The sequence below is a fragment of the Poecilia reticulata genome, linkage group LG12, assembly GCF_000633615.1.
Source record: "Poecilia reticulata strain Guanapo linkage group LG12, Guppy_female_1.0+MT, whole genome shotgun sequence".
NCBI lineage: Eukaryota > Metazoa > Chordata > Actinopteri > Cyprinodontiformes > Poeciliidae > Poecilia > Poecilia reticulata.
The window spans coordinates 3,804,032-3,820,991 of NC_024342.1; the positions used below are offsets into that span (position 1 = coordinate 3,804,032).

The 16,960-nt window shown below is 40.0% G+C and overlaps 1 protein-coding gene across 1 annotated transcript in view; it reads right to left on the reverse strand.

Moving 5' to 3' along the window:
* The window catches only part of LOC103473262 (zinc finger SWIM domain-containing protein 6-like), a 54,923-nt gene extending 47,320 nt beyond the window's left edge, over window positions 1–7,603 (reverse strand). The window contains exon 1 of the mRNA XM_008423360.2: window positions 5,527–7,603. Within this exon, the coding sequence (XP_008421582.1) occupies window positions 5,527–5,959 (433 nt within the window). The 5' untranslated portion in view covers window positions 5,960–7,603. The remainder of the gene's footprint in view (window positions 1–5,526) is intronic.
* Between the last annotated feature and the right edge of the window lie 9,357 nt (window positions 7,604–16,960).

Here is a 16,960-nt window from a genome sequence, read left to right on the forward strand (position 1 = left end):
TTTCAACAGTCAAACAAGTAGAAAGTGCTCTGTTGTGTTTCACTGGATGTAAATGAACGTATAATGAGACACAGATACAGTCACTGAGTTTGAGAAATAAAATAAAAGTGACTTAAGTCAGAGGCTTTTTCAAAAATACTGTAACACAGGCTGCTACAGGAGATCTTTCCTGTCTACACCCATCAAAATTTAATGTAACTCTTAAACTTTGATAATATTGAGTTAAAAAATAAAAATTTTTGCAAAGAAAAATGTGATGGTTTTTGCAAATGCACATTGAATTTATTGGAATTAGTTGCCAAACAACAAAATATTCCCAAATATTTGAAATATTCCACTCTTATTTCTGTATTTATCCCACATTAGCCGAAACTCCTATTTCTTACAGCTAAAAAAAAAGTTTCTCCCACAGAGCTTAAAATTCAAATGATTTCATTTTACTATGATTCAAAATGGACGGCAAAAAAACTGGATATAGTTTCCATAAACCGAGGTAGGGATGAATCTTTTATTTAGACCGGCATCAAAATTTACATGAACATATCTACAATATTTTCATAAGACTGACTAGTGAATAACTTTAAAACTCTAAAACGATTTGACTTTTAAATTGTCGCGCCGCAACACAACATTGTGCTGCTTCTTTGTGTTGGCCTATCACCCAGAATCCAAATGATAGCGCTGAAAGAAAAATGTAAAAATGATTAAGAGGTGTGAATACTTTTACCACTTACTCTTTGTTTGGAACTGTTAGAATAAAAGTGTCGAGCCACAGAAAGTCGTTGTTCTGAATCCCCTCTGCTTGATTGGTTGCAGATTTTACCCTGTGATGCTCTAAAAAACACAGGATGTGTTTCTTCTTTGTGAGCCTGAATGCGACCTGCATCAGACAAAAAGAACGAAACTATATCGGTGGCGACGTCTCACCAGCTGAGTTTGTTTGTAAAGAAAGAAAAAAAAAAACTTCTTATCTTAGCTCATTCAAATACAACTTTTACAAGGGAATAATATAATAATTACCTTATTTATGGGGCAATTTTTGAATATTTTTAATCCAAAATTGAGGTTTTCATCTAACAACTGAACTGTGGAACATTGCTGTCAAAAACCTCTTAACCCATAGGCTTAGAAGTAAATCTTGTAAAAAAAAAAAAACCAGCCCCTTGTTCTACGCTTTGCTTCATCCAGAGGGTCTGGGCTCTCAGCTGTGGAGAAATGATTGTTTCCCGAAGGCGTAGAGTCTGTTTAGGTTTTATGTAAACGTCACATAAACGCCAAACTAGGCAGGTGTTAAATGTTAAGCCACGATTTGAAGGTGTGGCCAAACCGGACTGAACGGCTTCCTTCACTTCCTCAGCCGCTAAAACTACAAATCTAAAAAAGCGCAGAAGTCAATGTCGTCGTTCACAACTTTTTGTTCTGTTTGCTCGCTGGCCGAGTAAAAAAAGACTTAATCAAATCAAATAAAAATCTACCGGAGAAAATCCAAGTCAAGGGAAGAAAGCGAGAATTTCTTTCGAGTTGAATTGCAGAGGAAGGCAACCGCCAAGCTAGCTTTACTCCAAAGTTCATTTAAAAACCAGCACACTTCCTGCTCACAATTCGACAACAGCGTTTACAGACTGTCATGGCGGCTATCGCCGGGGGAACAAAACGGGATAGAGCGCCGATTTCACCGAGTGCGCTTGTTGTGGGACTCGTGGAGCCTGCAGCACATGTGTGTGTGTGTGCCAGTTCATTTCCTCAAGGTCCGCTGTGAGAAAAACCTCCCTCCTCCGGTGCGGCCCACACGTGGGGAGATTACATCTTTTATTTATCACTCCCCAGCTCTGTTATTCCAGCAAATTCCAGGCTGGAGTCCAATAAAGCCAAGAAACCCTCCCTGTGTTTGTGGACTACTGTTGTTCCTCTTCGGAAGACGGATGGAAGCCAGATTTAGTTTCAGACCTTTTGCACACATTTCCCCGCTCTATCTGGGAATACTGGCATTTGGAAATTTATGCTGTCGTGATGTTGCTGCGGAATATTTGTGTTGATGAGATCGATTTTCATCGCTCCTCTGTTTTCCTTTCCATTATCCAGACGTCCTGACCAATCACTGTGGGCTCAGGCATTAACATCTAAAGTAGATGTAGCAATCAAGGCCAGGGAGAGTCCTTGAACCTGTTGAGATAATACACTGACATTACCGGGATTGCAAATATACTCTGGACTTCCAGTATTTGCGGGGGTTTAAGGAATAGCTGAAATCTGTGAATACTTGAGATTCCCTCTAGAAACTATTTAAACTCCCCATTTTAATAGTTCAAACACCTGAATACAAGCCAGTATTCATGGACATGCACAGTGGCAGTTTTAGGATTAACGCAGAAGTAGGGATGATCCACTTTTTTCACTTCTGATACCAAGACCTGAGGTTTAGTAACTGATGCTGATCGGCCAATACGCTCGCTGTCAAGAAAGGAACTCTAGAGCATTAAACCATCATGGCATTTCTTGTTCAAATGAAGTCTGTTTTCTGAAGTAGTTTTAGTCCAAATTAATGTTATTGTCCTGATATGAAGAGCTTTAAGCTTACTTGAAACTCTTACTTTGAAATAACACAGGAAGTAGAGCTTGAAATTATGATGTCACAATGACAGTTAGCTGACAAGTCCAAAGAGAAGCCCACTTGTTACTGATCACAGAGTTTGAAATTTATTAAACGTTTATGGATGTAAAGATGCAAAAATTTGGGCTAATATCAATATCTGATATTAATATTGCTACTACAGCTGATAATCGATATTATATATATTTCACTAACATTTTGATACCTTTGGGGAAAAACTAGGATTAGATCAAAATAATTATCAGTTGTTCATATTGGCCCCAGTTTCATTTAATTCTACCGATACTGATATGTTCAAAATCGACAAATAACGGCCAATACCAACGTTATTGCCAATATATCGTGTATCCCTGTAAACTTGTAAACTTTTATTGTGTTTGTGAAAGCACTTTTTTTTCAAATATATTGTTTATATATTGAACTGGATGTGATGTTATCTATACAAAAAGGTAATATTCATTATTACTTAAAAACTGTTAAGCAATAAAGCTGCCTTTTCGACATCTATCCATACGTTTATGCATCAAAATCAAAATAACAGAGTAGCATGTAAGATTAGTGTTATAACCAAAGTCTTAGATAATTATAGCAGCATCGGAAGTTATTGTTGTTTTTCCATTTGAAATAAAAGTGTTTTATTTCATAATCTTCATGTTGATACATTAAAACTGTTGTATTTTTACTCAAGGTTACCCAACTACTAGAGTCAAACTCCCACAGCACACGGGTGGCTTGTTTTGGGGGTGACGAGTTAGAGAAGTCCTAGAAATCAAACTGCATTACCATTCAAATGAAGCATGTGGAGTAATGGGATTACAGCCTGGTGTGAGAAGGTGTTCCCGAGTCTGGCGAACCCACAGGTGACACACAGCGACACAATCAAAGCCCCCAAGGGCAGCAGCTGTAAAGCCACAACTGTCTCCATCGGCGCTAGATATTGGCTCTATGGCGGCGATTTCAGACTCACCAACTGGTGATAGGATTGGTGTGAATCGTGGCTCTATTGAAAGAGCAGTGAAGGCCCCAAACTTCACAAAAAAACAGTTCCTCAACCCAAATGATTTCTACTAACAATGAGAATGAATCGCTGCTTTTGTTAGGTTGGAGCCAACAGGGAGCATGAAATACACAAATAAACACATACATGTGGGGTGATAAAAAAACAGTCATAATTTAAAAAAAATATTATTGTTGTTAATATGTTCAAAGGCTGGGGTGTTAAAATCCGAAAGAAGGTCTCCGTCAAAGGGACATGTTGAAAAAAAAAAAGAAGAAGTATACAAACTTTATTTTGTCACCTATAGAACAGCATACCGTCAGCTTTTCTGTTTTCTGTTGTAAATTGTTATTAAAATAAAAATTTACTCGCTGGAATAAATAGATAAATAAATCAAGCTCCCATGCACACATGCCTCTGATGACATCAAAGGCCTAAATTCATTCCCTTGTGATTTTTTTCATGGAACGTAAATTGAAATTTACAAAACATTTGCCTATTTGCGGATATTTTTTCATGGCATTTATCTAAAATATTCTTATTAATAAAAATTTTTTTTTTTTAAATGTCAGCTTGGGAAGTTAAAATACATAGATGCAATCATACTTCTTGTGCTATTGGCTGGCGTTCGCAAAACAGCAGAAGTGCCATTTATTTTTCTTGGTGCTGATTGACTGTATCGGTGCCAAGGAAAATAAAAAGTGTTAAGGAAAATAAAAAAAAATGTAAAAAAGAAAGAAAGTTCATGGTCTTAGTGACAGGAAAAATTATTATTTGACCTGCTAATTGGAGGCGATTTGGGAGAAAACTGGACGACTTGGTTGGTGCATCTCTGAAATGTTTCAGTTAGCCAGCTCGCCTTAAACCATCTCTCGTGATGTCATCTAACCAGATAGACAGAAAACCGAATTAAGTTTTTGTTTCATTCCCTTTTTAAAATTGCATTTTTGTGAAATCCTCACAGCTTTATGACAGAGCCGTGTTTGTATCGTCACCATTAATCATTTGGTGAAAAAAACAAGAGAGAAAAACACAACTTCCACGGTTTCTTTTAGGAGGAGGGGGGTGACACACAAAGAACGCTCTGATTCATGCCACTGAACGCCTGCAGTTGTCAAACACAAGCACACAGGTGTCTGTTCCTGTTCCACACGCTGTCAGTGAGGTATGAACAAGCAGACATATGATAACCCCCGGGGCTTGTTCTCATCTCTCCTCCCTCATTTTAGGAAGGAGAGGACGTTAACTTCAGAGCTAGAAACATTCCAGGCACTTCCCCGGATCTAATTTTACAACACAAACAGAGCATATCTGACTTCTCCGCTGGTCTGTATCTCCCCGTGTCTGCTGATCAAACTCCTCCCGTGCTGACGGAGCAACAATGCATTTTTTTTTAATTATCGCAGAACAACACGCAGAACAACTCATTGAAATGTAACGCGTCAGTTGAGACCCACCCTGCACACTTCCCTTATTACTCAATAGTTATAATAGTCTAAAACTGATTTCGCAGGTCCTACCGAAATGTGTACGAAACTCAAACAAAACGTGAAGCACACTGGACGCTTTCGCTATGAATCGCTTAACATGTTTTGTGTCACCTACAGTAAATCAGAGATACATGTTTGTTTATTTATTTATTTAGTCATTCTGACAAAGTTTCACAGTAAGTTCTGGGAAATATAATGAAGGTTTCGAAGCTTTTAAAATTCCCACCGGACCTGAACTAAACAGGATTTAAATGCCCCAGTCACACATTCCCATTCACGCGCTCAGCCGATTTAAAGCCCCTTTGTCTCCCTTTTGTTGTCACTTTATCTAAACCTTATCACCACTGCTGTGGTCATTCTGTTGGTTCCTTTTGTAAGGGGTGTTGATTTCCAACACTTTTACGCCCGGTCTTGTCTCCCCTACTCACCGACTTGCAGTACGTTGTCAACGCAGCCGCTCTCCAGCAGAGCGATGCCGCGTCGGAACGGCAGCCGCGTCTCGTCGCCGCTCTCGCCGCCACTTCCGACCTCCTCCCCGCCGCCCGTGTTGAACGACGAATACATGCAGATTTCCCGTTCGCTCCTCGGGAAGGACCAGTACACTATCCGTCTCTGAACGGGCTCCGGGATCCGCTCGAAGCGCTCCTCCACCCGCTGAAACGGCCACTTCTCCGCGACTCTCCTCGCCGCGATGTCCAGGAGAGACTCCGGGCTCTGGGTTCGGCTCGACTCGCCCTGGGTGGCAGCCGAGCCGCCGCACAGAGCCCCAGCGGCCCGCTGGCCTTGCCTACATGTTGCACCGAAGCCCGGCCGACAGCAGAGCCGCTTGGCCGGGGGCTGCTGCACGCGCTCCGCCATCATAGCTCTGCTTTCACAGCGCCGGAGGAAGTCAACGCACCATATGAAGTGGATGGTGAAAAGAAAAGGTTAGCAAGGGTTTGATTGTTGGCCGTGTATACCCAAATCATCCTTTTATGGAAACATGGGGGCAGGGCTTTCCGAGCCTGTCAAACCCCTTTGTTGACAAATTAAGCGAAGGCGGAGTCTGGTTGGTTTGTCCTGCACTACAAGGGGGAAAAAGGTCCGAACGGACGCTTTATCTTGGTCGACAAACTTTAAAATAAAGCTTTTAAAAGCTGTTAACTTCGAAAAGGAGGAGTTTTCAGGCGATAGTTCAGCCGGTAGGACGAGAGAGCAGTCTTTGTCTGGCAGCCAGCTGGATGCTGAGGCGGTTATCGGCCTGTCAACACTAGAGCCTCGTGGTTTAAGGGGGTGGGGGCAGTGAACGTAGCACCGCCCCGTGACATTTACGCTCCACTGGAATGTGAAACGTTTTAAGAAAATACACATCGTTATGGGAAATGTGGAGGCCTTTTAGTGCCAATAATTAATATAAAAAAGGATTTATATTATGACTGGAAATGAGAAGAATATAGATAAAATGTACAAACCATAATAATAAGTTGGTCAGAAGCAAACAGAATTTTTCAACTATTTAAAGATGTGGAAAAGTAAACATGCTTTGCAGAGCGTGATGCAAACTGTATTTCAATGTAAAATTTGAGGACAGAGATTGGTATACTTCATATAAACAGACGATAAGTCCTCAATGCAGGGTTTGCTTTAACCTTGAGACCTTTACTGCATGTTTTCCCCTCTTGTGTCTTCCTGTTTCCTGCCTGTTCACTTTGAATACAGACCACAACATCTTTTCCAAAATGCCTTTACTTGGATTTCGTGTGGAATTATGTTTAGATATCGAGTTTGTTATGTCAAAAACTGAATTTGAATGAAATAAATTGCTTATATCTTGGACTTTTTAATTTTATATCCTCCTTTTAAATTTTGTTCTATTAGCTGTAAGCTGAAACTCTTTAGCAACATAAATAAAGGTTTGAAAACATCAGTCTGCATGCAATTAATCTTTATAATGTATTGCACTGAGTGAATTGAGTTACTGAAATAAATGAACTTTTTGTTAAAGTTCTAATTTACTGAATATGTCTTTTCATATCCTTTCAATATATCAAATAATGCACTGTAGAAAAATATGCAATTTGATGTTAAAATACAATAATAAAATTGAGATTATGGAATTTTAAAGGAACTATGTTTGTGACATAAAAAAAAACTGCAGTAAGCACAAAACTATAAACCACGCTGAGCTCCAACAGCTTAGCATGACAGAAGCCTGCAGTATTCAAACACAAATCCACTTATATGAGCTTCCATTCAATTCGGCTCAGTAGTGCCAATTCACAACAAATGCCACCCCAAAAGCCCTTTGCAAAAACACGACGCCGTTCTATGTCCTTCTGCAGCCGTGCTCTGCTCTGAGCAAAAACGACTAAACTCCCTTTATTCAAAGAAGTATTTACCCCTTTTTATCAGCGCCGGGGGAACATTTTCAAAGACAATTCCAAGCCGTTTCAGTGAGCATAAAGACAACATTCTCCTCCAGCATAATGAGTTTATCTGTCGTCTTCTCTTCCGTTTACAGTACCACCTGCTGCTGCTGCAGGACGGCATCATCACCAGCCTCATTTCGGCACACTTGCTCCATGCTGCGTAAATGATTTAGGCTCCCATGTTGGAAATCTTGACTGTTGTCTCATTTTACCCTGCAGACAGCTCAGAAGAAGCACAGTAATGACTGAGCCTATTCACACAGCGTGGTGGGAACAGTTGGAGGGCTGCGAGACAGCAGCGCAGACACACAAACCCAGGGAAAAGCAGCCTTCGAATTCTGACATTGTGGCGTTTGCATTGATCCGTTTCATACTGCGTTACATTTAGATTTCAGTCATTCATTACAAGATTAAGGTTTTAATATTTCTACTGGCATCAAGTAAAAATTAGATGAAACAAAAAAGACATTTCAAAGGGACAGTATTATGGGTTTTCCAGGCACAAGGTGCTATTTTATAGCATAAGTAACTATGTTACCTTCAGTTGTTACTTAAAAGAAACTAGATTTTGTAACTTAACGCCTTGAAATTGGTCCTCTGTCTCTTTAAAAACTCCTGCTCTACCAGAGACTCCGCCTTCAGGAAGTCATCACAACATGGCTCCTGTATTAACACTTTAACAATGTTTTTACCAGCATTGCTCTGATCAGTAGCTCCTATAATGAGCTCAGCTGATGTGCCTTCCCTCCAGGTGTTTGCTAATTGCTGCTGGCTAGTCTGAAGGAGCTGAGTGCAAAAACTCTGTGAGGCGGCAGCATGGAAGCCGAAGCTCCAAGGAGGAGCTGAGACTCAAAGGCGGAGCTAGGTCCCACCAGGTGTTTTGCACAGCTGAATGGTTGCCACGGGAGATTAAAGGATTTCTCTAACATGCATGAAGGAGTCATGCATGTTAGAGAATGTTTTTTATGAGCGAATAATATAAAATGATGTGAAAAAAGTTGATTCTACATAATACAGGATGTGTACCTTAGTCTTCTCCTGTTTTGTTTAATGCCAACATTGTACAAGTACATTGGTTTTTATGAATTTTTACTAAATCACGCTTATTAATCCCACATAACGCATCCTCTGAAATTCTACATTTCAGCATCGACACTGTTCTAGTTTCACCTTGAATATCAAAACTTACAAGATGGACTGTCAAGACATTTGATGCAGTACTCACCATTACAGGCATATTTTCACAACTTGACTTGATTCCTGACATTAAAAGTCAAATTATGCATATCAGAACTAATGTTTCACCTTCACCTGTTACCTATCCTTCCATTTATCCATCTCTTTCCCAAATATGATTGTACTTCTCTCATACTTGTACATTTTCAGCACAGTATGGCTGAAGAGTATTTAGAAATGGTTCTATTCCCTCTTCATTTAAACACACTGTTGTCAAATACATTTTTTAACAAATCCAGCTAACTCCTCATGGCCAAATAAAACCGGGATCATTTCTAAATTTCCTTTCATTTTACAAAATCTTTTAAGAAGCTGAGGCCGACCAATTGATTTCTTTTCTGGAGCAACATGAAATCGTTGATAAAAAGCAATTGAATTATTTTTTTTTTGTAAAAAGAAACAGTTTTGCCTAAATTGTCCAGTGACGCGACACACTTGGGAATTTATTGCTTTAGTTTTGTTAGACCTTTGACACTCAGTCATTACATCACCTAAATGAACAGACTTCATATCTTGGTGAGGTTCTCCGGAGCCGTTTTGGCGGTTTAGATCTTAACTTTTAAAACAGAAACTTCACTGTTCATGTAAACCATATAATTTCATAATCTGCTGCTCTAATATGTGGGGTACCACAAGGCCATGCTTTAGGCCCACTTCGTTTGTTATGTATATATTTTCACCCTCTTTGGCAGTCTATTAATAACTTTCATAACATCCTCCATCACTTTAATACACATTATATTTATTTTCACCAGTCTTTAAGCTAACTCCTTCAACTGAAGTCTGAGAAGAGATCATTTGAGGAATATATTCAAATGAAGAAGGTTGGTGTTGAAACAGGAATTTGAGATGATTATTCATGTCTTTATCTCCTCGTGTCAAGAATGTTGAGACACATTTTCCACATTCATCGATAAGAAAGTCCTCCACTTCCTACAGTTGGTCCAAAACTCTGCAGCAAGACTCTTGACTGGACCAAAAAGAGGATTTCACGTCAATCCAGGAATAAAGTTTTGTGCTGGTTACCACTTTAATTCTGAATCATTTGCCTGTAAATTTCAGCGCCATACTAGGTCAAACTTTTTCCTGTATTACTGACTTGTAGAGTTTGGACTCATTTAAAAATCTGCGTAAGATATTCTCATCTAAGTGTGTGTTTCATTAAGATTTTTTTTGACATGTTACTGTTTTTAATCATTTGTTTCATTTGATTCTCTCTTGTTTTAATTTTAAAGTCTTTTAATTATTCTGTTGTATCTTTCCAATTTTTACCTATAAAAATCACTACACACTACCTACGTACCATCTATAAAATTCAGCATGTTCTGTTCCTGTCTCTGTTTTCCGTGTCTCACTCTTGCCTGCTTTCACAAATGTCACCTTGGTCTTGTAACCCTTCATTAAACAGAGCAATTAGTCTGTCTTTCCATCAGGATCACCTTTATTTCCCTGTCAAGGAGTTTCCAATGTTGTTTTTTATTTTTGTAAAGCTTGTACTTGCCTGAGTCTTGAATTGATTTGTTAGCATGCAAATTACTGTCTTCAAAAAAAATCTCTTTGTATTCTTACCTGAAACTAATATAAATAGAGCAAACACAAATCTAAGGAAACGAGTCCAATGCAGAAATGGTAAGAATAAATGTATAAAAGAAGCCAACACAAACATGGCTAACACGGCATGATCAAAGTATATTAGCAATAGCAACAAAAAAAAAAAAGATCAAAACAGAAAAGCAAATAATACTCAAAGTTTAAAAACCCACTCATCATGCTACTGAGTGGTATAAAGATGAAGGAAGTCAGGCAAAACCTTATTCCAGTTTAATTGTCCACTCTATCTGGTATGCCACCAGAATTCAGCGACGTGGAAAAATATACAATAGAATTGGAAAATGTATATACTATGAACTGAAAATAGTTTTTGTTTTAAATAAAAATTCAAAGGCCTCCACATACTCGGGCGAAATGTACGTATTCTGCGAGCAACATAGACTCCTCACGCACCTTCTGAGGAAGGTTGAGATTTCATCGTCAAGCGTAACAATTGCCTACATTTCTTGTGACAAATTCCTTATTTTCCCATAATCCAAACGGATTTGTGAGAGGTTTGTTACTGAGACTAAATACAAACTGTCATACTTGATCAAAAGGATCAAGTTTTGATAGCTCATGAAGCTAGCTAGTTTGATGAGCTAGTTGGGCAGCCACCGCACAGCTGCCACTGCGCACCAGAGAGTGTGACCGGTTTTGCCAATTTTCTAACTTATTAGCTTGGTGTCAAATACAAAACATTTCAATCAAGTAGTTCACTGTGGGACACACAGTGCTCGGTCATAAAACACGACCTTGCGCGGATGTCGGTTTCAGCCACCTGCTTTGAGTTCACCTCGAGTTCCCTTCTCGGACTAAAGTACACCTGAGTATCTGAGGGCCTTAATTGTTAACATCTCACACAACATCAAGAACAGAATGTAGAGAAGCTAAAGACTAAAGGATGAAACTGAACCTATAATCATGCCCAAACTGCTTTCCTTTTCATCAGCCAAATGCTCTTTTCTGGCAGCCATGCATAGTCCGTCCACAATGGGGTAAGAATTTTCCTCCCTAAGCTTTTGCTGATTGGGAAAGGTGGACATGTACATTGGCTACATCAACTCTAGAGTCTTCAGTCTTTTTGCTTCCTTATCTCTTAGTAAAATCCGACCCACCGATCCCAGGAACAATCCTGAAGCCAGAAGTTTAGCTTCGACCGGTTCAGGTTGCAGTTGCATGGACAGAGCAAGTTCAGGATCTTCGCAGGAACAAAATAGTGAGTGTGTGATTATGGAAACAACAAAAAAGGAAGAAATGTAGCAAATTCACTTAACTTCGGTGCAACTTCTGCTATCTCACCAAAATTTGTACCTCTAATCAATCTTTTGGCAACAGAGCCAGAAATACGGAGGACAAATACGGAGGACAAGGCATCCACGTGTGAACTTTTCTAAATGTACTTACACACCTGACTTCAACGCAACTTCTTGCTAATGACGTCCCGGTACGCTGGTATGAGGGACGCTTTGGGCGTCCCATTACCACGTATGGACTCTCTGCTGAGTTACAATGGCTGGCGAGGGTGATAATGATAGTCTGGCTCTCTCCTGGGAATAATCACACACACTTGAACACACACAACACAAACCTTGGTATCTGCTCGTGCTGGGCTCATTTACATGCTCATCAGTATGCATGAAATCTCTTGCTGAACTTTAATACCCCAACTGCTGCATAATACACTATAATGAGCATAAGAGTGAGGATGACAATTAAAACTCGCATTAATCACTAAAAGGGCGGGGATGGGAGAGGGAAGGGAAGGACGGAGCAAAGGGAGGATGGAGAGGACTCTGGAATAAAGAAGACCCCCAGAGAGGGAGGAAAGTGAGGTGAAAAATGAAGGAAGTGCCCGATCAACGCATGGAAAGAGCATCAGCAAGAAGGAGAGAGCGGTGAGAGAAGGGAAAGAAGAGTTCCTTTAACCTTCCACCAGGTTCCTCTTTCCTTCTTTTCTCTCTTTGTTCTCCTTCCTCTTTAAGAAAAAGGATTCTGATTTCTGATCATGAAACCACCCCGTCGCTCCACTCCTTTTTTTCCCCCTCATTGATGTAAAATGATTTGCAGGTGATGAATATTCAGCCGAAAGCAACAAATATGATCTCAGCTGGGTCTCCCTTACACCTCTGAATCACCCCCCCAACCCCCACCCTCCCTCAAAGCTCAGGTGTAAATTTATTCCTCAGTCTTTTCCGCTGTGCTGTGTTTGGTTGATGGTGTTTGCTGCAGCCATGTAAGCAAGATCTTTTAGTCTGTCGCTGCTTTGTCACACCTCTGGCTCTCATGTGGCATTAATGCTGTAATATGTGTAATATGTAATATGTTTTTGTGCCTCAGTGTTGTTCTCTGTGGTGACTTTTTTGTTACCCTAAGCTTAGCCTTAACCCAGCCAGGACAAAGATCATTGGTTATTTCATATTTGAGGGGAAAAAAATCCACTCATAATATCCACTGCGTTTAGCAAATCACAGGCACATAAACTTGGAATAGAAGCAACGGAGTTGGGTATGTAAGTGGTGCTAATGAAAAACTTGCCACATCCTTTCTACAAATGCCATAGACGCCTTGTTCAGTATTGATTCTTGGATTAGATGGTTGAAGTTTGAAGAAAAAAAAATGACATTAACAATCAAACTTTTTTTTTTTTCATCAAGCAACTGTAAATGTGGTTTAAATGTGTTCTGGACTCAAAACAGAAATCACAGAAGTTGTGGTTTCTCAGTTTTGTTTTCTCTCTTTCTGCAGGTTTAGAGACAGACTACAAGGATGTTCTCTCCATTCATGCTTCTTTATCCTCTACTCCAGTGGTCCCCAACCCCCGGTCCGTGGACCGGTACCGGTCCGTGGACCAATTGGTACCGGGCCGCGCAAGAATTAGTGAAATATTATATTATATATATTATATTTCCGTTTTATGTATCATTTGAGTCTGGAGGATCTTTTATTTTGAAAATCCTTTAACCGGATTCTCTTGGTTACTTGCGCGCCAACACTGAGGCCACAAGCAGCAAAATGAGTCAGAAACAGATCAGATGTCTTTGGAAAGTTTCTTTGCAAAGGGGAAAAGGCCCAGAGAAATGACAGGAGAATGGATTTATCCCGGACCGGTAGGTGAGTCCCACATTACAAACCCGCTCTGCGTAACATGCGGCGACCGGCTGCTAATGAGGTAATGAAGCTTCAAGCTGCTTTGCCACGTTGAGACCAAGAAGACTGTGGATATAAGCAACACTTCAGGTGTTATTGTCTCTCATCACTCCCAGATGGAACCGTCTCGTTGCAGAGAAACAAGCTCAGGGCTCCCGTTAGTCATTATCGTGAGTTAAAAATTTCACCAAAGTAAAATGTTAGTTTTTGTGGCGCATCTGTATCTTATTTTGAAGCGTTATATAAACGTTACCATAGCGACCAGAGTCAGAGCGTTTTCGCTGCGGTCGTGAGTCTTAAGTCTGGTTTAGACGGAAAGATTTAAGAATTGTCAGCCGATTCTCCAAACCTCTGTGACCACAGAGCTGATAAAAGTCCAACAGGTTCGATCGGTTCGTGTCTCCAAGGCAGGAGCAACACGAACTGATTCTAGTCATGAACATCGAGATTCAAGAGGATAATCCAGTTAAACCTCCAACATAGCGGGAATTTAGAATAACCAAACACGGATGATGATGTAGAAGCAATAGTGACAGTTTGTGGAATCATTTTAAGAGATGAAAGACATAACAAAAAGAAAAGGCGGTGGATGAAAGACGACGGGAGCAGCCGCTCTATTTGCTGCACTATGATTCGGAGGTGACTATGTTTTTTCATAGTTAACATTTTTAACTGAATAAACATAATAATGACCTTTAGATTTAATAATAAACATTTCCACATATCATCTCCGATATCCACCGGACTCTCAGTTGCGTGATATGTCCGCTGTTTGGGATTCCCCTCCGTTCTTACGTCACCGCGCTTTGTGATTGGCTACCTGTCACATTCAATAGGTCGTATTCTCGTTCCCAGACAGGAAAAACCCAACATGTTGCGATAAAAATTCCCAAGACAACCCAAATTGGGTATATTCAGGATTTAGCGGGAACACCAACACCGCTGCAGCACATCTACATGTTAAGATTGTCAGAGTCAAGCTATAGCATAACTGACCTACTTTCCTCTTTCTCGTTATGCTTTCTAGCAATTCATTTAAAATAAAATAAAAAAAACTGTTTCCTGACCTAGTGTTCTAGTTGTTGTACTGTTGACAATGAGTAGCAAACCACTGCATACTTTTCACTTTTATACTGTATATCACGAGCAAATGTAAAATTTATATTGACATCTTGACAGCTAAATCCAATGGTGGCCGTCATCGGCGAGCAGCTTTCTGCCCTCCAGCAGGAAGCTGGGCGGGGTTTTGGGCATGTGATGTCATGCTACAACGTGTCTGTAGTAATTATTGTGACATTCTCAGCGTCTTCACTCCAGACTCGGCGCTGAACACACATTCCTCCAAATGTTCCGAGTCCCTTGCACACAGAAATGTCTTTGAAGGGCATTGATGACAGACTTCCTGGCTGCCCTATCAAGGCAAGATTGGCTTTATTGAGTCTCTTCCTGTCCATGTAGAAATCCAAAGGCCACACTGTTCTGCAAACATGAACCACAAATCAGGACAAGACTGATTTTTGACGCCCATTTTGTTGCCTGTCTCTGATATCATTTGTTTTCTGAAACTTGACCTTCATATTAGAAATGGCTCTGAATGTCACTCAAAATAATGCAGAAGATTTTGCACAAACTTCAAGTTGCTGCAAATGCAGCTAAATTTGAGGAGTACGCTTCTTTTCTGAAAAGGTAGCAGATTTTCCACTACAAAACATTTTAAAAACAAAGAAAAAAATAATCCCAAACACAAATTTCCTTACTTTAGTTGACGTCTTCAGCCACAAAAATTGTACATTGCAGTACAAATCTCACATTCTAGTGAATGTGAGATTTAGGCTTGACCTGCGTCAGCAGCCTCAGCCAGCGTTTGTTATCAAAACATCAGACACTAAACAATGCAGCGTGACAGATTTATTATTATTAATAAAGAAGTAACAGCATGAAACAAATTTCCCCGAGGCGACAGATGTTAACTTAGAGAACTTGATTCTTTGGCACAAGCTTCGCAGTACAGCTCTTTTTATACTGGTTCATGTCCTCGGTTAAAAAATAAAAACAGTTTGTTTGTACATGAAATTGCTTAAAACCAGAAGCTAGCTGAAGTTGAAAACAGATTACTAATGTCAAATGTATTTTCTGTAACCTTCTTTGGTAACATTTTATTTGAAGGGGGGGTTAGGGTTAGGGTTAGTGAATAAGACTGTCATGACACTGTCATAAACATGACATAACACCTGCCATGAACATGAATGTGTTATAATTATTTATGACTGTTGTCATAAAGCGTCATTCGGTAAATTATGACACTTTTAATACAAAGTTGACATTATTCAAAATATCTTTGTTATGACAACTTGACATTAACCAAGAAATCATCACTGATATAAATTTGTTATAAAAGTATTACTGATTGCACTTTAAAAATTAGGTAATTTTATGTTATTAAAGGTAAAGTTTAAACAGTGATCTGTCCGGGGTACACCCTGGACAGATCACCAGTCTGTCACAGGGCAACACAGAGACAGACAGGACACACAACCATGCACACACACCTACGGAGAATTTAGAGAGACCAATTAACCTAACAGTCATGTTTTTGAACTGTGGGAGGAAACTGGAGTACCCGGAGAAAACCCACTATGCACAGGGAGAACATGCAAACTCCATGCAGAAAGACCCCGGGCTGGGAATTGAACCCAGAACCTTCTTGCTGCAAGTCAACAGCTCTACCAGCTGCGCCACTGTGCAGCCCGCCCCAGTCCTTAAACCATATATAAAATTGACCCACCAAAAACCTGACAAAGCTGCGTTTACATTACAAATGTCCGCACAACTTTATCAATATTTCGCTAATGTCGAAAAAACACAATTTCGCAATTATGGCGTCTCCATTAAATGAGAAATGCACTTCAAATCATGCGATAAGTCATACAAATAAAATGCAGTGATCCTCCATCAACTTCATGTTTTCTTCTTCTTCGTGGTTTGCGCCAACGGCAACATCTGGCTGTTGATCATGAGACTTGTGTGATGTGCAAAAAAAGCTTTTCCATTGCAGATTTGCGAAGTAAACCAATTTCGATACGGCCAAGAAAGATATCCTAGTGCCAAAACTGTTTACAGAAAAAATTGCCGTGTTTCCATTGAGCAAATTTATTTTCAAAAATGTCAAATTGCGCAATTATATGGTCAGTGCAAACACAGCTACTGTGAGTTTCATAGGTTTTGAGTGTTGAGACACTATAAGTATACAGAAATCAAATGTAGAACCAGATTCTCTGAAGTCTGTCAGGCACTGCAGAGACAGATTTATGTCCTCAGATCATAACTAACACACACAGCCGGTGATCTCATCTACATTTCGGCTGCTGTGGAGTTGACACATTTCTTCCAGCGTTTGACCCTCCTTTGTCCTCACAGCTAAACAGAGGCGTACGTGTGTGTGTGTGTGTGTGTGTGTGTGTGTGTGTGTGTGTGTGTG